The 25,088-nt window shown below is 40.2% G+C and overlaps 3 protein-coding genes across 3 annotated transcripts; 2 read left to right on the forward strand and 1 right to left on the reverse strand.

Annotated features, from left to right (window-relative positions):
• Window positions 1-5,815: 5,815 nt before the first annotated feature.
• LOC140543865 (uncharacterized) lies at window positions 5,816-9,239 on the forward strand. Its single transcript, XM_072667136.1, has 4 exons — window positions 5,816-5,922; window positions 6,558-7,552; window positions 7,760-7,889; window positions 8,225-9,239. Exons 2-4 carry the CDS (start codon window positions 6,724-6,726, stop codon window positions 8,634-8,636), a joined length of 1,371 nt encoding a protein of 456 aa, XP_072523237.1. The 5' UTR covers window positions 5,816-5,922; window positions 6,558-6,723; the 3' UTR covers window positions 8,637-9,239.
• Window positions 9,240-11,425: 2,186 nt separating this feature from the next.
• On the forward strand, window positions 11,426-15,661 carry LOC140544414 (rap1 GTPase-GDP dissociation stimulator 1). The gene is made up of 5 exons (XM_072667935.1): window positions 11,426-11,471; window positions 12,424-12,531; window positions 13,790-13,912; window positions 14,367-14,492; window positions 15,195-15,661. Exons 1-5 carry the CDS (start codon window positions 11,426-11,428, stop codon window positions 15,659-15,661), a joined length of 870 nt encoding a protein of 289 aa, XP_072524036.1.
• A 2,552-nt stretch (window positions 15,662-18,213) lies between these two features.
• On the reverse strand, window positions 18,214-23,785 carry syt15 (synaptotagmin XV). The gene is made up of 8 exons (XM_072667936.1): window positions 23,779-23,785; window positions 22,616-22,802; window positions 22,010-22,146; window positions 21,537-21,832; window positions 19,991-20,161; window positions 19,079-19,190; window positions 18,761-18,976; window positions 18,214-18,401 (listed from the first exon to the last, which is right to left on the reverse strand). The coding sequence occupies exons 1-8, from the start codon at window positions 23,783-23,785 to the stop codon at window positions 18,253-18,255; spliced, it is 1,275 nt and encodes a 424-aa protein (XP_072524037.1). The 3' UTR covers window positions 18,214-18,252.
• Between the last annotated feature and the right edge of the window lie 1,303 nt (window positions 23,786-25,088).

Here is a 25,088-nt window from a genome sequence, read left to right on the forward strand (position 1 = left end):
TCAAACATGTTGAATACGTTTTGAACACAATGGTAGAAAAAAAAACTGCTTAATCTCATCACTAAAAGCCACAATGAGTCTTAAACGTCTGCTGGGAATTAGCGCTAATTTTACCAGGCATTGCTCACAGTCTCAACTCTCTGACATGAGCAAAAGCACATGTGCCCTATGCCCACACTAAGACATGCACTCACACAGTCGTTATGGGGGTGACTTCTGTCATAACTGCCATGCCCAAAGGCATCATCTCACAATCCCATTAACCCTCTCTGCTGCAGCCAATCCCGACCAAAGCCTGTTGGTATGGAAACGAATGAAAGAGATGCACCATCAAACCCTTTTTTCCGTTTTTGTTCCCCAGGTTAGAGGCAGATGACGAGAATGAGCCATGGCCTATATAATTTGGTTCCAAAGTGTCTTTGTGCAATAATGCCTCTGCTTTGTCCGCAATTTTCCTATTTTAGTCTTCATTCAAATGGTTAGCATTGTGCTTAGGCTCCATCGATGGACGGATTGGCCAAAAAAAAACATCACACACACATGCAGACAGTAGCTACGTTTCCATTGACTTTCTGCGCAAATGTACAAACAATAAAATAAAAATGCATTTCAAACAATGCTGTCTCATTTTGCCCAGCCATGCCCTTGTGTTTGTCTCTTTATGTTTACACTCCCCATGTGCTCTCCATGTGCTTCATTGTTTATATTTTAGCTATGTTTACATTACCAAAACGTATCAATGTGCACATGGACAGGATTCTTCACATTAGTGGCGGATACAGGTCACTTGGGCTACATTCACACAGCAGGACCAAATCCACTTGTTTCTGTCATGTGTAACACAGATGTGTTATCTGTGTGGCAGTGTGAACCACAATAACACACTGAATCAGACATTCTCAGTTTCCGATTTGGATCACTTTCATATGTGATATTAAAATCTGATCCATATCCGATACACGGTAATGCGACTCAGTCTGAACAGCCAGATCAGAATTCATGCATCTTCTACGCCAATCCAACTTTCACATTCGACATTCGCTGAGGAGAAGACAGCAGTGAGGTAGGCATTTGGGGTGATGTCTCTGTTCAAACAATATTAGAAGGCACATAATGCAACTGCTCTGCGGCATACGGGAAAAACACAGCATGCAGGAGAAATTAGGCCACAGGAGGACGCGGCTGCAGCACCAAAGGAAAATAAAAAGCTTAAAAATGAAGTTTAAAAAAACTCAGGATGCAAGCCAAATAAGAGGCCCTGGCCAAAAAAAAACTGTGCTTTTTACCACAAGCTTGAACACACTCTCGTGATAAGCCAAGCTGTCAGCCACTGAAACTCCTGAGACGCCCAGACCATCCAGACTGAGACGATTTGTACAAATTCGATTGTGATCGCAAACTCCAAATGTTTAATTTCCTTTGGCTATCCAGAATATTAAAAAAAAAATCTATATAGACACAATCTAGATGTGCCAAAAATCGGCATAGCCTTAGGTACATATAGCTTTGTGTTTGCTCTGTCTCTTTGTCTAATGTTGTAGGAACGTGACTAGCTTTTAACCAGAGCTGTTAGATGAGATATCCTACGAACTTTCCACTTATAAAGGCTACAACCTTTTTGCTTTTTGCAAATTCAGGTATGTCACATGTCTCTCTCAGTAGCTACATTTTTACAATGTTTTAATTTTTACAATGTTTTACAATGTTTTAATGCTTAAAAAACATTGCCCTTGCAGGCTATGGACATGGAAATATTTGGTGGTAATATTTAAACTTAGCAGATAAATTGTTAAAGTAAATCAAATGTGCACCACCATTAACACAATCATTAATGTTGTGAGTAAATTGTAGAAGGGTGCGGTTTGGGATGCAAAAAAACAAAACAAAAACCAGAATGAGCATAGTGGAGAGATATTTTGGACGGAAAAGGAGACGTGAGTGCTTTTAAAAGGGACTCCACTTTTCAGCTTTTACAGAAAGAGATGCCCAGAAAAAGCTGCAGCCGCTCTAAATAGAAAGTTCTCAAGCAGCACATAGTGACGGGATCTCAGCACCGACTGAAGGAAAATAAATTACAGGGAACAGAATGTCCTGGTCAGAAGATCATGCAGACATCAAGGAAGCCAAAGGGAGTGAGTTTATTATGCAAATCAAAATAGAGATGGAAACAAGTCAAACACCATGTTTTCTATTCATAAACTAACATTTATGCAATAACATTCTTTTGCAGGCTCACCAAAACTGGGTCGTTGGAGGGGTTAGAATTTGGCACCAGGAGCTTGAATCCATGGACCCAATCTGCCTTGTGTCAACAGTACAGGCTGCTGGTGGTGGTGTAATGGTGTGGCAATGTTTTCTTGGCACACATGGAGCCTGTTAATACCAATCAATCATCACTTGAACACCACAGCCTATTTGAGTACTGTTGCTGACCGTGTGCATCCCTTCATGGTCCCAATTTAGCCATCTTCTAATGGCTACCTCCAGCATGATAATGCAGCGTGTCAAAGAAAGTAATCTCAGACTGGTTTCATTAACACGTCAATGAGTTCAGCAGCCTTCCCAGTCACGAAGATCTCAATCCAATAGAACACTTTTGGGATGCGGTAGACGGGAAATTTGCAGCAGGACAGTGCTCCTGAAAAACGTGCACTAACTGTGTGAACCAATCATGGCAACATGGACCTTCATTTCCATTTGGTTTGGAATACTGCAACTTGCTTCTAGCTTGCATCAGCTCCTTCTCCATTTATAAACACCAGCTGGTTCAGAACTCTGCTAAACTCTCCTCACCCACATCCACTCACATCACATTACACCCATTCTCCAACACCTCCACTGGCTTATCGCATACAGTTCAAAATACCCCTGCTTACCTATAAAGCCCTTAACAATCTTGCTTCTTCTTAGCTGTCTGATCTTCTTCTTCCCTACAAACCCTTTCGCTCTCTCAGGTCTTCTACAGCTGAACTACTCACTGTACCGCCATCTAACCTCCAAGGCTTTGATGACTGAGCCTTTTCTAGATTTGACTCCTGACTCTGGAATAATAGGTAGAATTATTAGTATTTTTTTTTTATTAGAATACCAAAGGAATGTTTCCAACATTTTGAGAAATTCATGCCATGAATAAATTTCCATAAGAGGGAACAAAATAAAACATGCAGGGGTGGAGAATTCCAGTCCTAGAGGGCCAGATTTCCAGATTTTCCTGATTATCAGCAGTTAAATACCAGGTTTAGCTGCTATGTCTGAGCAGGGAAATCAGCAAACTGTACTGGACTCTGACCTTTAGTTCCCCACCCATTATACAGGATTCTGTAAAGAGACGGAGCAAGTTTTTTATTTATTAGTTATTATTTGGATTGCAGGAAGGCCTGTTACCTTTATTGTAGAAGCTTTCCCTAGTTTACTGTTGCTCATACTACTAGAAAAGACAGACGTCTTTAACAGCTTGATTGCAATGTAGTAGCCCAAATAGGAGAGTGCAGGCTAATGCTCGTGGTTTCTTTAGCGATCAGCGTGCTGCGAGATCTGTGAAGTGTTAAGTGTGAAGTTGTACTGCAGCTTCCGTTATCCTCATCTATCCCCAGAGCCTGGAAGCAGAAGAGAAGCAGATCGTTTATCGCTGCCAGCCACGGGCGCTCTGAAGGCTGTTGTGAGATAGTGTTTGAAGTGGGGTGTGCCGTCGAAGACACAGGCGGCCTCATCCAAGGCTGTTCCGCTCTAATTGAAGATCTCTCCGCCGGCATCATCAGCCTCACACTAATGTCATTAACTAATCATGATGTCCAAAATGGAGATGGAGTGCACAGAGCTTAACAATGAAAACACAAGAAAATATACCGTCTCTGCAGCCCTACAGAGTTTAGGAATTCATTATCTTGCGCAGGCTAATTAACTTGTGTGTTGAAAAGTTTCTCAGTTGCTTAAACACAATTGCTCATCCACTATTTCTGAAGAGCTCACAAACCGCAGAGGAGTTTCAGTAGTATTCAGTTCTGTAACAGCTTACATATGAAACTCATTTGCCCATGGAAGGTAATGCATATATAATGCATATAAACACTGATCAGCCATTACATTAACAATGCAGATGTAAATCTGTTTCTCTGTATACTTTGTTAGCCTTCCTTCACCTTGTTCTTCAGACAGTGATTTTGGTGGTGGGTTGATATCAGCACTGCAGTGACACTTACATGGTGGTGGTGTGTTAGTTTGTGTTGCACTGGTACGAGTGGATCAGACACAGCAGCATTGTGCTTCAAATGTGCTTAAAGATAAATCTTTAAAAAAAAAAAATCAATAGAAGATTTGACTGGGGTTTTTGAAATCTCTCTAAATATAAAATTTTAAATATTCAATTGTGTTTGAGCCCAATGTGTATTTGGTCAGGAAACACTGAGGTAAACATGTCACTTTGTTATAGGATGATTTACATGAATGTAGACACTGAAGTTGTAAGCAGCTGTACTGAAGAGTTTGAAAGGCAGTTAATAATAATGATAAATGAGTTGTGTTTGTAAGTAATAAAAGTGGATGCAGTGTCGGCAGCTTATATCACAGATTTACTCTTCTTGGATTGTAAAGAAAACAAGAAATAAAGTTAAGAGCGGTTGCGGTTTAGGGTCCAAGTTAATTAGCTTTAAAGATGTGCATTACTTTAATTGTTTTAGATAAACTGTATTTTAGAAACTGGAGCTTCTAGTGATTTTGTCAACTGTTGGCTAGACCATTTGCATTTTTGCAACCATTTGCCAGAACCTTAGTGTCTGTTTATGTGGGCTGAAATAATTTATAATACTGCTGTTTATAAGTGAACTATGTAATCTATTAATAAACTCGGCTGTTTTTTTGTTTTTTTTTTAATACTGCCAATTCATCTGAGAGGGGCTAATGGGCATTTAACAAACTCAGTACACCACACCAGTGTCATAATAGACTTCATCAGAGAAGTGAGATTTCACACTGCTGACAAAGGCCTTCATTTCTAACATGACCTTATTACCTAACAAACAGGCCCAGAGATAACGGATAGTTCCTTGCAGAATGCTGCCCTATTTGTCAGTCTGACTAGCCTGATTCTGGGTTGCTGAAGTGGTGCTTATTTATGCTCTTCCAGCAAAAATTACACCTGACTCTCTGTGTCCTAGACTGCTGCTGTCACTTCACTAGCAACTGAGAACGAGCAGCAATATAAATTCATGATGGCATGGCGCTTAAACAACAGAGGAAGGGGGTCCTGTACAGTATTCAGGTAGTAAACGTGCACAGGCCATAGTGAGGACCGTCAATATCGCTTGCAAGCACATAACGCCATCTAGTGGACCATACTGGTACTGGAGTGTTTTTTTTTTTTTTTTTTTTTTTTTTACAATGGTCTTGGTTTATATAGGTTTAACTAAAACTAGTATTTCTTCACTGCAAACCGCCAACCGATTCAGTCCATAAGGAAAGTATATTTAAAACAATAAACACTGGCAATTCACGTTGGAAAACTACTACGACGGTGACAACTTGGATAAGTCCATACTATTTTTGGAGGACATAGGGCCCTCATACATACATCACAAATGTTACACTTGACGAAGAAAAGAGAAAATGGGGGGGGAATAAATGTAGCCTTACACATCTGCTCTTGTCTTTGTTGTTGAACCACTTTAAGCTCCGGATGTCCCGCCCCATAAAAAGTGACGTGCCTTGATTGACACGGCGTTCAACGAGCTGAAAGTCCGCGTTGCACTTGATGGACGTGTCAACTGACCAATGACAGCGCGAGATAAAATAGCCATGGCGACGGTGCCCTGTCTGCTGATTTGCAACCCGCCGAAACCGCGTCGGGGAAGAAGGAGAGCTTCGATCGGTTCGCCATGGACTGGTCCAGGATCAGTGCGGTTTAAATACGACTCTAACCATAGAGCGGTAAGTAAGAATACTGTCAGCAACTCGCGTCGGATTCAAGGTTAGCGTTATAAATTGAGGAGCCGACTGAGGGGCGGCTTGGACGTGATGGTGGTGCGAAAACGAGCCATATCACATTTCAAATATGACGGTTCCCCGTCGAGGCTTTGGCCTGGTCCTTCTACAGTTCACGAAAGCAAGTAGATTATCTTTCCTCTTAAAGTCTGCCCTTACACACGGGGGTCGCCGAAGGGGGTTGTTTTGCTGCTGGCAAAATGTCTCGTCACGGTATACGTTTTAAGCAGCACCTCAGCCTACTACTATTTACTCAAATATTATTGACTGAGAAGAGTCTGGGTCCTCGCTCAAGTCCTCTAGCTTAGCTCTGCTGGTAGCCAACCACAAAGTTCACTTCCACACGGTGACGAGTCGTGATGTCAGGAAGGCGCTTAAATCGCTTTCTTAAATGATTGAAGTCACGTGCTGGCTGCTGGTTTATTGCAATTACATACTAATAAGTTACTCTTAGTGATATTTAGAAAGCACCGTGGGATCCTACCTACCTAAAAGTTACATAACTTTAAATAAAGGTGAATAATGAAGGTGAATGAATGACTGTTTAATAGTATCTGGGTTGTTTTTGTATATTTTTACAGCTGTCACTGGGCCACACGTCATTTTGTGAAGAAGCAACGGCTGTTTTAATGATCTCGTAAATCTTAACATCTAGAAGACAGTATCTGAAAGCCATTCTGAAACTTAATGATTTACATGAAGAGAATCATTTAAGCAAACTGATTCATCTCTGAAAAGACTCTGAAAATGGATCCGTCTTCTGGGATGCACATACCCACTGTCTCTCCAAACAGTGACGTGGTCCATGTGGCTGGGATTGGGAATCCCATCATAACAATGTATCAAACGCCGCCTCAAGCTCCAAGCATTGCTCAGATCATTACACAGCATGTCATCCCACAAGATGTCTCCTGTCAAGCTGTACCGCATACAGTTCCATCGCAAGTCCAGATATCTTCACAAGTCCAGGCTTCGATGCATGGTCATGGTCATGTTCAAGGTCGTAGTCAGTCACAAAGCCACGGGCAATCTCACAGCCATGGGCACACGCAAACCCATTTGCAGTCGCAAACCCATTTGCAGTCGCAGAGCCTCGGGCAGTCGCAGAGCCTCGGGCAACCGCAGAACCTCGGGCAACCGCAGAGCCTCGTGCAACCGCAGCCACACAGCCATGGGCAGCCACAAAGCCATGGGCAGCCACAAAGCCATGGGCAGCCACAAAGCCATGGTCCATCGCAGGTCCACATTCCTACACAAGGCCCTTCGGAGAGCCAGACTGTGTCATCTTCTCAGGACGGGGCCAGGTCTAACCTGCAAGTTCCTTTTGCAGAGGTAGCCTCCCTTCTGGATCCTAACATGAAGAGCTCAAAGGCCCGGAAGTACCAAATCCATTATGAGGAAGTTAAACGGAGGCTGGAGCCGCCTGAAAAGATGTCCCTTAGGTCCCTGGCTGCCTACACTAGAGTGAGTCGAGGCCCAGCCAGCAAAAAAACCCTCCTGGAATCACTGAATGTTTTTGGCCTGTCCCCAAGCACCAACACTGCAGTGTCCAGCTCTTTCTCCAAACTCACTGAGGGTGAGGTTCAGCCATATTATTCAAACACAAATAGCTTTTTTTAAAAACATGACATATAAAACATTTCAGTTTTTATTGGTCAATTAAAAGGTAGACACAATGTTAAAAACAAATAGATTTGTTTACATCTACTATTAAAGCCTTGTCCTGTGTGTGTTTTGGAAAATTATTTTTAAATAACCTTTTTTTTGTGTTTGTTTGTTTTAGGTGACACCGCAGCACTGTGCAAAGATATGAAGGACTTTGCCCTACAGTATGTGGATTATGAAAACATGGCAAAACAGTTACTGCCTGAGACAAACCAGGTGCAACACTGGTCAAAAATAATTGAAACAAGGTAACACTATATACACTACACTCAAATCAAAAAAGGGCTCTATATAGGACAGACAGGCTTCTTTGCCCTGCAACAGTAACGGGACCCTTTGGTGCTATGTAGAACCATATTTCAAGAGGTTAAAAATCCATCCGCAATCTTGAGCCTATCCTTGTGTATAAATAATCAGGCAAAGAATGAAGCCATTAGGGCCATTGCCTACTGAAGAACTCATGATTGCAGTTAGCTAAAATGATTTACAATTTGTTATCTAAAGTAATTCAAAGAATAGCTTTTGCAGTGCTGTGTTGGTCTTTGGGAAATATTACTAAAGAAATTATGATATTTTTATCCAGGAACTACCTTGAAGAGATGCGGAAAGTTTTCAAAGACCCATCGAACAGCCGTTTGTTTTCCAATGTCACACATGGCCTTGGTAACGGCATGATGGACGTAGCACTTGACATTATTGATGATGTCATCGACCGGCAAATTCGTATCCTCTCCGGCAACACAGATCCCAAACCCGAACCGCCTACGAGGAGGATCCGAAAGCGCACCCGCAAACCCAAGGCTGCTGTTGAAGATGGCAAGCCAAAAGAGAAGGGCAAAAGAGGAAGGAAGAAAGGCAAACAGATGCGATTAGATCCTGCTGTACCACAGGTTTCACAGTCCACAGACATAGAGAGCAGTGTCCTGACCCTGGTGTCCGTGGGGTACGAGACCATATCAAGTGGCCTCGGTGCCACCAATGCAGGCCTGGCATAGTCTGAGAGTGAGTGCATGAGGAGTGCAGGATTCTTATAAAGCACATTTTAGTTTTGTATTGTTAGATTTCTCATTTCTTTTACATGTTGGATCTGTTTTGGATGTTTAAAACTGTTCTGTTTTTGAATCATGTCAGCTGTAGATAAAGAAATCAGTCTTTGAACGATGAATTTTACAAGAAGAGAGATTTATTTCAACAGGGATGGTTCAATTAAAATGGGCCTTTTCATATCTTCCGTTCATAATTCTTTTATTATTTTTGAGTGAAGAACAAACATGTACAGGCAGCGTATAAAAGGTTAGAATGTTTTTGAGCAGTTAAGAACATGTTAATGAAGGTAAATAAAGAAACCCATGACTAAAATGTCATTTAAATACAAAATGTAATAGGATAGACGAACAGTTTAAGTTGAATATGCCATGTCTTTTATGTAGGAAGACTGTTTTCAGATTTTTGCAATGAAGTTATGGGACTATTTATATATTTTCTCTTCTTTGATTCTATACGTGTGGTGTACTGAACAACTAGTGAATGACTGTAATCTGTATTCAGAAAGTACTTCAGATCCTTTGTGTGCATTAAAAATGTAAGGTTTTTTATTATTTATTTTGCTGTCCTCATTCAGTTTAAATGTGATAACTAGGCCTCTCATGATAACTAGTTTTTTTTAGATGACTGTATTGTGATAACCGATATTGTCATTTAAAGACGATTTTATGCGGATATAATGATAATATAATAGCATAATAATGGAATTACACCTTTTTAAAGGGCAATTAACTTTTAAGTTAAATTATTAATTTAATTAATAATAAAATAACATTAGAACAGTGTTGACATGCCAGATCATTCCAATCAATGTGCAAATCTCACAATGTGCAATATTAAGGCCAGCAAACATATTTTACATGTCCATATATTGTACAATAAGTTGATAACATAATTATCATGACAGACCTAGTAATAATATCATGTATTCACATGCCCATTTGCATTTTTCATGTATCTAAAAATTCCGACAGGAATTTCCTAGAAGCCAAAACAGGAAAGACCTGGGGAGCAGGAACTGGAGTAGCCTGGGGCATAGGAACCGGAGGGTTATCACCAGGTGTAGCGATTACCACTGAGGTAGCTCAGGGAGCCACAACCATCGAGGCACAAAATTTGCTGGTGTTTTCCATAGCTTGTGGTGGAACACTGAAGGTAGGCATCAGCATGCCAACGCTTTCAAGAGCACTGGGCAGAGCCGTGAGGGCTGACAGACCTGCAGTTATGTCCATGAAGGCTGGTCCCCCAAAAAAAATTTTAAGAGTCTTCTTCTGTTCCTTAAATTGAGGGTCAGAGAGGCCAACAATCACTTTAAAGAAGCTGCAGAGTTAAGTGAGACCAAACTGAGACCAAAAGGGGCACCAGTGAATAATATTAAGAGCATTGCCTATAACTAGTTTGTGTGGGAGGATGGCTACAAAGAAGCCATTATCAATGAAAAAACACGGGCAGAAAGCATACCAGAGATGAGGCAAAAATTAAGCCCAAAATTCTACATTTTGTTGAAAACACAGTCCATTCCTTAACAAATTTCATTTTAAACGTGACGTTTGGCAGCAACATGCTGTGTGAATGTTTTCTTTAGCAAGGATTGGGTATCTAGTTTAAACTGAAGGGTGAATGGATGGTGCAAAAATATGTGCATATACTGCAAAGGTCAGTCAACTAAAACATAAAAGATTGGTAGACACTTCACCTTTTAGCAGGGCAATAATCCTAAGCACAAGGTCAATGTTCTACAATGGTCAAGTCAAAGTCCAGATTTCAGTCCAATTGAGAATCTGTGGCACTGTTTGCAAATTTCAGTCCACAAGCCTCTTCCAACTATCTGGAAGAACCTGGAGCAGATTTGCCAAGGACCCATGAATAAAAGGTACTTCTGATAAAAAAAAATCTTATAGGTGTTATTGCTGCAACTGAGCATCTGGAGGGTTTAAATATGTATGCAAGCAGCATTTTACACTTTTATTAGATCTGCTGAGAAAAAAAAAGTGAATTTACATGAAGTGCATATTGATTTGCAACACAAATACTGCCTGGAACAATCTAAGGTGATATACAGCGTATCTACATATTTGTGAGTGTAAATGTGTTTAAACTGAATTCTTCATTTAATTGAAAAATAGACAGAAAATCAAAACAATATAAAAAATAAATAAATCAGTAACTCCCCTGATAACAAAGGATTCTGTACACTAAAACTGTACACTAACTATGAATCCTGGGCTTCCTCAATGAGAGTTTGAAAATGGTTAAGCTAACACCCAAACAAACACACGTCCAAACACCAGATTACTGTCCAGCTAGACTTAGTTTTACCTTGTTTTGAGCCTTCATTGTACATAGCATGATACAGTGTCACCTAGAGGCTACCTGGCAAGCAAGGAGCTTTAGAGAGATTTAGGATTTGGAATGCATTAGTGCAGATCTGAGAAGGAGGGGGCAGGGATTGAAGGAAAGAAAATGCATGGGAAACAGAAGGAGGAGCACAACATAAACACATAGAGAAAAACAAGCAAAGAGCAAGGAGAGCCTCTCATCTGCTCATCTGTAGTAGTTAGTTTTATTGGTAATGTCTGGAAGAACAGAGATTAGGATGACTGAAAAAGTGGAAATTAGGAAAAGTGTCTTAAGGTTAAAGAGTAGAGAGCTTGCAGTGTTTCAGTCAGATTACGGATGTTCTGTGTAATGCACATCACATGGGTTGCAAGCTGAGACCCATACTCTACCTCCCATACACATGGACAGGCGGACAGCCGATCACCCCCTGCCCTGCACAGCCAAGGGTGAGTAGCAATGTATGGAAGAGCATTTGCAGGACATTCAAATAGCATCCAAAACAAACCCTTTAAATTGTAGGCCTGTTTGGCTTATTAGTCATGTAATTATGTAGCTATGGCAGTGAGAAGTTTGGACACATAATTTTTTCCGCATTATTTAAAGCTTCAAAATATCAAAAAGAAAAAAAGACCCAAAGCAGCAAAGTTGGGGCACCCCACTTGGTCATTCCTTAGTATAATTCCCTTTTACTAGTATTTTAGCTTGTAAACAGCAAGGGCATTGTCAATGACTGTGGACCCCATTAAAAGGCATTACTGGGCCCCACAACTCTATCAATTCTGGCAAAATCCTCACTTAATACATTTTTGGCCCCCTGTCAGTCACAGGCATCCCTCCTCCATACACCCCTGGCTAAAAGCTTGCAGGTTCTGTTAGTTTTTTGGGCTGTCTTGTATGCACTGCTCTTTTGACATCTATTCACTGATTTTCAATTATGTTTAGGTAAATTTCTGGCAAGGTGGTTGGGATGAGTGCCGTCCCTAATCGTGAAGATTGTAAACAGGCCATGGTGCTAACAAGCTACTTAAGGTCTGGGAGCACATTTGTTGGGTTGCCCAAACTTTCGCTTTTGAATGGTGCTTCTTTCTTTTTTTGTCAGTCTAGAATCTTTCATCTTTAACGTTATGCCATTTGGATATCAGTCCATGTTGTACTTGCTCTTCTATTCACTCAGGTAGGCTGGTAGACAGGTAGGCTGCTGCTGTTGAAACTGAAATCACACATACACAAAAAAGTCAGCTACCAAACCCGTGTTCTTCTAACTGTATTCCTCTAACCTACAGATCACCATTTCTGACCAATACATTCTGACTAGCACTTTTGGTGTGCATATACACAATGCATGTCTAAATGTCTTCAGTGATTAACGTATGATTTTAATACTGATTTTTTTTTTAGCAGACTCATTCGGTGCTGCCTTAGATGCAATCAGTGTGACCACAGAGCTTGTTGATGAGGAACTGAAACCCCACTTGGACACCCTGCTGACTGTTGCTGTGGAGAAGAGTGAGTGACACAGACATATATAACGTCTTTCATGTGTTAAGAACCCCAAAATGAGTGAGAATCACGTACATTTCAGCACTGATTCTGCAATTGATTCAGTTTCCCTGAAAATTATATACCTTTATCTAAAGTGGGGGCATAATGGCTGCAGGGTGCCTTCATATGACAATTTTGATAAAATAGCATAAATGTGTTACTGGGGAGCTATATTCTGGTGACTCTGATTAACTTTTTAAAGGCAATATTATGTAGAGATTGTAAAATAACAGCTTTAACATCATGTTGATGCTCCACTGACTTGTAATATACTTGTCATTGCCACTCCAGGCCCAGAACCTCAGCTACTGCACTCTGTGTCATATTTGTCCTGTAATATTACTGTACCACATCAGTCCACAGGCTTCCTTTATCTTTAGTGCTGGTTCTGTATGTCTTGTAAAATGCATGTGTCCCATGAGGGGAGCTCAAACAACAAGTTGTATTTACTGCGGTGGAGTAAAAGTAAATTGCACTCCCCACCTGTAGGAGGAAACCATGGAGCCAAAAATATGACTGTGTCAGACTGTGCTGTCAAAAAATCCTCTCTTAACAGACAACAACAGAGTGTAGTATTGACCTGTTGCTATGCGCTGGTGTTGGCGGTCTGTCACTGAATTGCTCTCAGTGAAATACATGGCAAGCGTTTGTGTCCAATGTTAAAGTGCCCGTGTGAACATCACCATAGGTAAATGCGTGACCTTTGTGGATTTGAGACATGCTAATCCGCATTTGTGTCTGGTCAAGCCATTGATTGACAGGGCTGATTAGCCAGTCTTCCTTCAAACTCTCACTTCACACTGGACCTGCCAGCTAGCCAGCTGTTAGGGATTGTGGCACCTGTGTAAACATGACCAAGATATGCCCTTTAATTCAGTATTGGTTTGTTCCGTTTAGGCAGGATAAGACTGGTCTGACTGGTCTGAAATGCCTTTGACATGGTATCAGTACATGGAAGGAGAAACTGTTCTTAACTTTGATTGTGAGTTCATTTACCACAATTTTATTCCAAGTTATTTTGGACCATTTCTTTTGGCCCATCATCCACAAACATGGTAAGGGCCAGCAGACATCAAATGGAAAAAGAAATGCCTGGAGGATGCTTTGCCTGATTTTTGTTTAAGTGCAAAAACTGTGATAAAGTCATCTCTCAATTATCCCTTGAGATTTTAACTGTGTGTGTGTGTGTGCGTGCGCGCGTGTTTGTGTGCTTCTCCATCAGAACGAGGACTAGCCGAACAGGTGGTGGAGAGTGGCATTCTGCCTGTTTTGGCTCAGGCTCTAAGGAGGAAGAGCTCTCTCACTGTACACACAGCCAGATTGCTAGCTGAACTCGCTAGGGAGGGTAAGCAGAGTACAAATGATTCAGCTGTATGTATTTACAACCTGCAGTCTGAAAGATATACTGACACATACTGTATGTCCAAATGTTTGTGGACACCCCTTCTAACGAATGCACTACTTCAAGTTGCACCCACTGCTGACACAGATGTGCAAATGCACACACAGCTCGTAGAGAAGACAGTTTAGACGAGAAAAATGAGATGGAAAATGGGCTGTTTTGTTTTTGAAACCTAAGGGGATGAGCAGAGCTATACATTTTACTTTACTTTTGATAGATGTTGCACTGTGCATGTTTTGCTAGTCATTGGGTGTACGTAATAAACTGGCAACATTTACTGATATCAGCAAATAGCAAGTTATTTATAGAGCTAGATGGTATGTTTACTACTTATTAGCAATATAATACTTTTGTAAGCAGTTTGGTTTCTTCCCTTATTGCTTTGTGTGTGTTTCAGCTCCAGTGAGAGACAGCTGCTTTGAGACTGGAATTATATCAGCTCTTCTGACACTGCTGCTCAGTAAGGATGAGGATCTGCTGTTACATGTTAGCCGAGCCATCGGGAGAATCTGCTATGACAGCAGTGAGCCAACTTGATTTTCTACATTCAATACACTGCTTATACAAAGCCTTCTTTTCTGAAACAGTAACTAGGAAAATTAATATGTTACAGCTGCTAATAAACAATTACTTATAAATGACATCTTATTATATTATATTATATTACTTATTACATCTACTAATACACCAGACTTCTCTCATCATAAAATGGCCAGAGGTTACCAGGAACTTTACAAATCTGCCAACAGAATAGGACTCTCTGGAGCAGATAAACATGAATCTACTGGTACCATGCCTAATGCCAGGCGTGTGCTAGAGGGGTATAAGATGATGGTGCTCCATCCAGTACTTTTGGGATTAGGTGGGTGGTGATTATCAAATTCTCACATCAGTGGTCCAAAATCTAATATAAATCCTTTCCTGGACAGTAGAGACAGTTACTCCAACAAAAGAATAAACTCCTTGAAACAAATGTCCTTAAATTAGAGGAAACAATAAATGAGCAGGTGTCCTAATATTTTTTTCCCATATACCGTATTTTTAGTTATCTAGCCTTCTCAAAGAATCAAAGATACTATATAACTGAAATCCCATCTCAACATTTTCCAAACAAATGTATGTCCATGCAGCCAGTTCTTGTCACCCTCAGGAGGCAGTTCATGCAAATGATCAGAGGTTATTGTGTTGTAGATCTACAGCAGATACGTGTTTGTTTCCTGTGCAGATTTACAGCAGGAGAGGCTGCTGAGGTTGGGAGCTGTTCCGCGGCTGGTGGCAGTTCTGCTGCAGCACCTTGAGAACAACACCTTGCTGAGCTCCTGCCTGCTGGCTCTGTGTAACCTGGCTGATATGGGCGAACAGGACGACTCAAAGTTTGTGTGGGAGAAGAGTGGCCATTTTGACGCGGGTGAGCAAGTGTTCCACGGCACTTCCCAGCACTCGTTTGGCTTTGTCTCAGCTGTGACTGTGGTTCGACTGAACCAGTGGTCTCCAGGACAGTACTCAGTGAGTGTGGAGGCACTTCAGAGATGCTCCACTCTGTTATGGGGAGCACGCAATGGACGGCAGACTGGCTGGCGCTTACCGCACTTGGGCTGCTGCCCCAAGTTCTACAAGGTTATAAAGTACTCAGTGAAGAACATTCCTAAGAACAGGAGTCTGAAGGCAGCAGTATTTCACACCTTCTTGTGAAGACAGATGTTTACTAATTTGTGTAAAAAGGTTTTGGAAAAGAAGCTGACACTACTGCTGAATGTGGATGGATTGGAACATTATAAACCAGAATGGCCGCCATCGACATTTACAGCATTTGGCAGATGATTGTATAAGTATGTTGCATGTTACAGAATGTCTTTGCTCAACAGCTTGTTCTTTCCTGGGCATGGAATCCAACCTCAGGGTGTCACACAGAGGTTTGAAGTATTATACACATGCTATGCTATATTGATCATGGTAAAGGCAAAGTATATACACCAATCAGCCATAACATCTATAGTGGCACCTGTCAAGGGGTGGATATATTGGGCATTAAGTGAACAGTCAGTTTTTGAAGGCGATGTGTTAAAAGCAGGGAACATGGGCAAGCGTAATAATCTGAGCCACTTTGACGAGTTGGCCAGAGTATCTCCAAAACATTAGGCAGGTCATGTGAGACTTTTTGTGGTACACAGTGGTCAATACCCACCAAAAGTGGTTCCAGAAAAGACAACATTAATTGATACGAACTATGGAAGCACCACCTTACAACTTACAACTAACTGATTTCCTGTTCACACCTTGGTGCCAGATACCACAGGACGCCTTCAGAGGTCTTGTGGCGTCCACGCCTCAAATGCTCAGATCTGTTGTCTCTCAATATTAGGCACTAATGTTAAGGCTAATTAGTGTTGCAGCATCCAAAAGTGTAAAAACTAATTATTAAAAACATAACAAATACTATTAGTATTTTCACCAGAAGTAGAATTTTAGATATATATTTTTTATTGAATAGATTTTTTTTAACAATTTTGGCATATTATTTTCATATTTTGTAGTACTTGTTTATTTCCCATTTGCTTTAAATCGACTGAACTAAAATAGCTTCAATATATATTATTAAATGTTTCATAATCTGAAAACTTTGTTCCAGATTGAAGTGTAAAAAAATTGAATTTCAGACCAAACTGTATTTGCTGCCATAAAAGCCTTCCATTTCCAAAATAGTACTTTTCCTTTGAAATCAATATGAATTTGAATGTTTAATGTAACACAATTATACTCCAAGAAGTTATGGACCATTTCTATTCATCAGTTCATCATAAAAGCCTCACATGACATAAAGGGCAGCTGATACTTTTAAATAATGTAAAACTGAATAACAAAAAAAAAACCTGGAAAAAGAGATGCTTGTTCATACAAACGCAAATAAGTTGGCATGTTGCGTATTGTTCCTAGTCTGTTAGATCCAAGTGTCCAGGCAGATTAAGTCTTCCCTAGCTTTGCACTGAACATAAGAGGGGATAGAGTCAGAGATATAGTCAGCTAGCTTTGCAACACTGTGCTAAGCATCTAAGAGGCCTTACTGTATAGGATTCCATGATCAACTGCAGACTGGAGAGGCTTAACCAAACCCAGAGTTTCAGATTCAGAGCAGCTATCTCACCCAGACCTGGATAAGCAACCTGTCAAACTAACTAGCTGTAGCTAACACAAGGCCATTTAAAGAAAAGTGAATGCAGCCTTATGTTCACATATGCAGGTGTGGCTGATCACATTAATTAAACAGCACACACACACTGTTTTATACAGTATGTGGACACGCCATCTAATGAATGCATTCAGATACTTTATGTTGCACCCATTGCTGACACAGATGTACAAATGCACATAGAACATAGCTTTTCTAGTCCCTGTAGAGAAATGCTGCCAATGGAATAGGGCTCTGGAGCAGGTAAATATGATCCTATTGGCATCTTGCCTAATGCAGAGAGATATAAAAAGGCCTAATAGAGGGATATAAAGTCCCATTCAATGAGCTGTGGAGCAGTGGAACTGTGTTCTTTGGAATAATGGTGCCCTATTCAATACTTCTGTTATGAGCTGGGGGGTTGGGAATGAGGTGGGGTGGTGATCATTACACATCCTGACCTCACTAAAGCTTTTGTCTGTAAATGCAATCAAATCCTCACAGCAACGCTGTATTTTTTTTCTCCCAATTTGGAATGCCAATTACCCAACCCGTACATACTTCCAGCAAAGCGATGTGGGGAGAGAGCGCCATCTACCCACCTTAAAGAGAGCAATGCCAATTGTGCTTTCTCTGGGCCTTGGCTGCTGATGGCTAGCATCATGATCGAAATTTTAACCAGTGACAGCACCTTGGTCAGCTGGACCACTCAGGGCCCATAAACACTTTTTAAAATTCTCTTGATTTTGGAAAAACAATGAATGACGAGGTGTCTTAATACTTTTGTCCATCACCAACCTTTTATCAAAGTAAGACAATTAAAGAAATAAAATGTTATTATACCAGTCTGACCTTTCAGTTTTGTTCAGTGTGTTATACATCTGAATAATTAAGATGTTTTCAGCTCTTTATGACCTTGGTTATGTGGATAGGCAGGTTTTACATATATAGCTCAATCACAGAGCTTGGTTACTTCCAACATCCAACCTTATGTAAAACATGTAAAGTCTGTAAAATCGTATGAAGATGCAGTTTTCTATTAGGAAACTGCACTCTTTCAGAAATGTCAATTTGTGTAGATAAATATTGTAGTTATTATGTGTTTAATCAGTGTGGTTCAGGTTGGATTGTGAATAGCGTTAGCTACTCCTAGTCCATGCCACTGCTTTACCAGCTCCTGTGACTTGCTAATCATTTCGGTCCAGTGTTCTAGCTCCCTTCCTCTGGCATACATGAATGGCCCAATGACCACGATCCCCAGTGACACTGTAGGCAGGTAGAAATAAAGGAATTTTAAACAAAACTAGCATGTGTCACCACAATTACATTTGCTGTCATATGTTTGTATATAACTGAATATATTTTTGCTGTCATACTAAAACATGCTCAGAAATGCTGAATTTACAGGAGAAGAAAAACATTCCTAACATTAATGTATGTGTTTCTTTTAATACTTGCAATTTCAGACCATTTCTATTGGTCCTATAGTTATAAAATGTAGTTATGAAGGGCTGGCCATTTTTAAACACCAAAAAAATCTAATTATTTTTTTTATATGAGTGCAAATGTTTGTTATTTTAAAAAAGGATTGTTTAAAATTAATAAGACAGTAAACCACTCCTTACTTGGTGCAGTAGTGCTGGGGGTTGATTGGCACTCAGAGGGCTCCTCTGTGGCCGGCTGCTGGAGCTCCAGAGTTAGACAGGTTGTGTCCAGCTGTCTGGGATGGAGCCTGAAGGTCAGCTTCTCATTAAAGATGGGCTCACTGCCTCTGGCTACTGATGTCCACTTTGTCTTCACCACCTGAGTGTGTGTCTGCATAGAGACCTGAACACAAACGCCTGTCCAACCCACAGGATAAGACTTTATAGTTAACGATACACCATATCTGATCTACACCTATAGCTCCAGTTATGGTTAAAACAAACATTTGTAATTCTCACCAGCATTGCTGGAACACTGGAGTCCTCGAGCTCTAAGAACGACCACAGTGAGGCGCTGTAGGGATTGGTTGAAGTTCAAAGACACTTGGATGTCTCCAAGCTTTGAAAGGGGCTGCATTACAATGGAGACAATGTAGGAAGAGAAGTTTCATTGCAACAGCAGAAGGTCTTTATCTAAAATTGTTGCATGTTTTATGTAAATTCCAGTACAAATCATGTTAGACTGTTTATCAGTTTTAGGACATCCAGTTTCTAATACATGAGCAGGTTTTCATTGTTGTGTTGCAAGGACTTAACAGGTCACACAGAATACAGGATCTTGACATTTTCCTTGCTGACAATCACTGCCTTGGTTGTTTTATTTCCCTAATGTGGGTTTTACAAAGTATGGAAAGTTCAGTAGGACTACTTTTTCAAATTTCTATTCTTTTTATACCTTATTTTGCTAGTTCACAAAAAGTGTTCACAAAAGTTCACAAAAAATGACTGAATTAAACAAAACACTAGTTAAGATGGAACAAGGTAAGGTGACTCATCATTGACATGGTGTTTTAGTCCAAGACAAGGTTTAATCAGCATGTAGAGAATTAGTCCTTGTTTTTTTTTTTATGTTTTGCTGTAGTATTGCTTTAGTATTGTACATCATAACACTATACCTCATAACCTCATGTCACTGTAAAATTTCTGATATTGCACCAACTTTTCTCAGAACACAAATGTTTTAGCTGTTTAAACCATGTTCAGGTCCAAAGACTTGTAATATGTGCTTCTAACAGTTTAGTTTCTAGTAATAGTAATAGTTTTTAGTAATAGTTTCTAAAACACTAATGTACATAGATACTTTACATATCACAATATATATCAGATATTGGATAAAATACATATTATGGAAACTGGAATATGTATCAGTACCAGATCACTCTCTGTCTCCAGGTCCCTCCACAGCACTTTGCCTACTGCCACTCTGAGATCAGACAGTCTGAGAGGGAAGAGAACACGGCCCACCATGTGGTGCTTCTTCAGACGGTCCATACTGTACACACTCATACTCAGTGTACTCTGGTCCACACTGATACTAGACACCTGCAGAGAGCAAGCTGGACTCAACACACACTCACACAGTGCTGCTGCTGTTTCAATAAAATGAATGAAGTCATTCATTATTTGTTCGTGTAGACATTATTAAATGTGAGGAGCTATGACTCAGTGTGTTTGCTGATATGATTCATAACAGTTTAACCTTGATCTATATATGATCTTTTGCTGTTTGTGTATTGGTCATTGGTTGGCTACATGCAGACAAACGCACCACCCTAACACAACTTCTTCTATAATGTGACTACATTTCATGATGAAGAGAATCTGATTGGAAACAAAAGATGACATTAATATCCTGCATAACCTGCATGCCTCACTTTGTACACATTTGCCTCAAACCATGTTGTTCCAGATAGACTTGCTCATGTGAAATAAAAGGCCAGGGATATGTACCAGCTTCACATGTGTGTGGTTTGGTTAAATCTGCCTTAAGTAGTAAACCTAGGCTGCATCTCAAATGGATCCTGCTCCCTGTATAGTGAACTTCTACACTTAAATAGTGTCCATATGTCCAACAGGGAACTGTAAACACATGGCTGAATCTTAAACTACTATGTAGTGAGTAGGGAGCCATTACAGATTACACCAGTGTGAGAAAAGTAATGTGCAACATCGTTAGCTTTACGCCAACAAGACACTGAATCTTGGAAATGGAAATAAGCATCATCGTCACTAAGGTAGCTAGTCTGCTAAGCGAAAACTGCTATATTATTATATTTTACTTATTGTTTGATACAAAAAATGTAAAAAGTCCTTGATGATGTTATTGTTCTCCTTCAGCGGCCCATGGCTGTTTGTCGACAATATCGTACTCTAAATGAACTAGCTAACAGTATTTTACTTGCTTTATAGATAGTTAATTGTTAAATAACCCAAATTATGAATTATTCTTTTGATCATATTTTGTGTTGGTGCCATTTTATAAAGGCAATAAGCCACAAGATGCTGTGCAATTTAATCATCTTATCGTGGTGAGGCTTTATGTCGTGCCTAAGAAGACCTTTACCTGTGATAAAACAGAGACAGTGTGTATAAAACAAAACAACTGTAATGCATAATGCACAACTACTACAGCAGCCATCCTTCACCTTGTTCTGCTCATACATTTCTCTATTTTTCATAAACAGTATGTTATACAATGTCAAAAACCACATAAGCAGGTCTATATTAGCTAGATGCTTAATGTCGTTTGAGTGAAGTGTGTGATAGTATAAAATGTGCAAGATGCTAGCTAGCTATAGCTAACAGTAAACTTAGCTAATGGGGGAAACAATGCAGTTTACATTGTTTTAATTCAGTTTTTGTCACACTATTCAATCTCAACCTACAAAAAAAAAATTGTCTCCATCTCCTGCTGTACCTGAAACACGAAGCTATCATTGAACTGGGGTTGGCAACCTTTGCATCGGGCCTTGGCCTGACGATGGCGTCGGTCTTCAGACGGCAGGAGCTGCAGTTTGACCAGTGTAGTGTTGCCCTGGCAGTGGGCAGGCAGGTTAGCAGCCCGAAGCAGGGAGACCACCAGCTGCTCTTTCTCCTGACAGTACTGCAGAGCAAAACACAGTCGCATGCTGGAGCCTCCCGGCTCTGCCCACTCACTGGGCTCCTCGGGCAGCCGGTAGAGGTCAGGCCTCAGGCTGCCCAGAGGAAACCAGCCTACACGAGCAAACAGCCAGGGAGGTGATTATCAAGAGAGTGAGGGAGACAAATGAGAACAGAGAGGATTCTGTTCAGTTAGCTACCATCCCAATTTCACTAAACAGAAAGTCGTTTTAATGGCCAAATAAGAATCGCAATTTAAAGGAAAGCCAGTCGTCTTGGCCATCAACCTACTGCCTATAGTCAGAGACCCCCGCTGAGTGTGGAGGTGTGGCTGCTTCTCCCATTGCTCCTCTTCCTCCCTTCCTTCATTCTCTCCTGCGTGGGAAGTCTTGAAGCTTGGTGGCAGAAAGAAGGGAACTTCAGCCAGGCTATGAGACATGAGAGCACATTTGCCTTACAATAACAACAGTGATAATAATTATAACAACAGCAGCAACAATAACATACAATACAATAAAATATCTATAGATTATCTTTCTTAGATTAAAATACATCAATCAATGACAAATAAAAAACTATAAACATCAGAAGCTGGAATTATTCTTTTTTTAAATGTACAAGGAAATTCAAATGTACTAAAATAATAGATCAAACAAGATTAATTAAATGAGAAATTCAGTGAAACGTAAATATGTAAATAAACAACACCTAAGTGCTCATGTCTACAAATATAATAAAAGCAAATATAAAATCTAGAGAGGAGCTAAACTAAAAAGGTATGTTTAAGGTGCTTTTTAAAATGTACGCTACTCATACAGTAGTTTACTGTACTGTTATTATATACAGTAATATGTAGAACGGTCAGATAAAGGCTAAGAATCAGGATCAGATACACACCCATAGCTGCTAGAGTGTGAAGTTTGGAGCACAGCAGTGCATGGAGGAATAGTTGGGTTGGTGCTGATCAGTTGTTGGTAGTGTCTCTGGCCCTGTCTCTTCTTCCACAACAGATAGACTGTCAGACCAATCAGCAAAAGAAACAGAAGCACAGCAGACAGACCACTGGCCAAAGCTACCAAGTTATCTGAGGGCAGAGAAAAATAGTATATTGGTGTTAAATATCTATTCCCTCTGTTCTTTCTCCTTCACTGATCTGGTTAGTATCTAATCTGATAAGATAGAGCAAGTTGAAAAAAAAACCTGACACTGTTCAGAATCTTGCTTTTATTTGTAACTAATCATTTTTACTTGATAGAAGTTAGTTTCTGTATTTACAGATAAAAACTACCAAACTACAACTAAAAATCTTGTGTTCAGAGCTGTAACTGACTTTTACTTCAAACTGAAAAGATACATCTTCTTAAAACAGCAAACAGTGCAGTATTAAATAATTGTACATTAAATATTAATAGATAATCATACTGGTTTGTCAAACACACACACAAACAAATGCATGAGGGCAGTAAACAGATGTAGTACATTAAACAGCTCATCAGAAAGGAATAACTGATGTTTAACTGAAGGGAACTTGTAGATCTGCAACACACCGTCACTTTGATCAGGGATGGCCGTTTACTGTTCACACTCTCCACAAGTAAAAAACCTAATTGCTGATGCTTGTTTTAATAAACTGACACCATCTTCCCAGCCCAATATGAACAGACAGCTGTGCAACATTGCTGAAGTCTGAACCCTTGTCAAATATGGCATTTGCTCATCATATAGGAGAGTTATGTGGAAAGTTTAGTATAACTACTAAGATCACATAAGTCGAAAAAAATCGAGTCTGACGCCTTCTTTTGTTTCAGGAGGCAGCATGTACACACCTCCGGGAGTGTGTCTTGCCTTCCTCATAACCTATTAAATATCTGTAATTACAGTTTTGCTAGTGTATTACAGTTTTACTAGAGCACTGTTCAAACAACCTATTGTAGATAACCTATCCAATTAAAAATCACACATCATGTTTGTGTTCATCGGCCTCACAGCAATTGTGCCACTGTATATATGATCTATTGTTGAGACAGTTGAGGCCTTTTAACCTTCAAAGCTTTACTTACCAGCCATGGATGGCCAAAACCACCTCCTAGTGGTTACGAGTCTTGATTTCGTCCCATTCTTTTGCTGCTTCAGGTTTCCACGGGTTTGCTTACCAGCCCTCTGTCTTTGTGTCCCAGTAGGGAAGCCTGCAGCCTCCACTTAATCACCACAATGTTCCTGAAGCTGCTCAGTCTGGTTAATCAACACCACACAACAGGCCAAACGAGTGCACATGTCCAGAAATCACATTTCAGGTCAGTCTTGAGACAAGCTAGGCTCTTTTTTTTAATAAATAGTTAAGTTCAACATAGCTCACTGAGGGAAGAAGGACACTTTATGAACTTTCTAGCTAATCAGTCGCTCCAAATATTGCAGATTTTAGTTCCATAGTAGTGGCATCTGGAGTGTTCTCACCCACAAGGCTATGCTTGGTTCACCTTGCAATGAAGAACAGCTGATGATATTATAAATGAATTAACACACCTAACAATCCATTATTACTGATGCAATGTTACAGAAAATGAGCTTTCTGATGCAAGGTTGCTTTGGATTGTGATCAGAATGTTTAGGGCCATCTCTTCAGTTAATCTCTCAATAATGTATTATCATTGTCTACCATATCAAAACTGGGACTATAAGATTATGCACCGATTACGGTGTTACAACAGCTCAGTGATAGCAAGACCTCTATCCAGGGTTTAATTATTACAAACAGTATAACACTGTTACTGCTATGATATCCTGCTATATCCAGCCTTTTGCGTTCACTGAAGTTAATGATCTACTCTGGTATACCAGGATAGCAGGAGAAGTCTTATCAGCATTTTAATCAGTTAGCACCTCTGTTGTTCCCACACTACATTTCATGCCAGAAAATGGTTTCTCCCGCTTTGACGTCAAAACTTAAGTGAGCTTTTTACAGCTTGTGCTGAATCTATATGTTGCTGTTGCCTAACTGTCTACCACTGTGATTCTGATGGTAAAGTGTCCTTCAGTTCTTTTATTACATCTTTTAGAGAGTTTAAGGAACTTCATTAGATGTTTTCTAAGCTTTTTGGGAGAAATTAGGGATCATTACTTTATCTTCTGAATGACTATTTGGCTGTATTTGTAATCATATCAAATCTATTTTAATATTTCAGAGACAACACAGCTTAAATGCACACAGCTATGAAGAAAAGGAGCTTTTTAAAAGGACATGTCACAGGGCCTAATGCTTTTCATCAGGCAGACAGCTGACTCTTTGGCATTTATGATGTGGATCGTAATGTTTTTCCTGACAGCCACCATTATCTTCTCCAAACCTGTTTTCTGAAGGTGCTGTTTTCAT

Source organism: Salminus brasiliensis, chromosome 22, assembly GCF_030463535.1.
Source record: "Salminus brasiliensis chromosome 22, fSalBra1.hap2, whole genome shotgun sequence".
Lineage (NCBI taxonomy): Eukaryota > Metazoa > Chordata > Actinopteri > Characiformes > Bryconidae > Salminus > Salminus brasiliensis.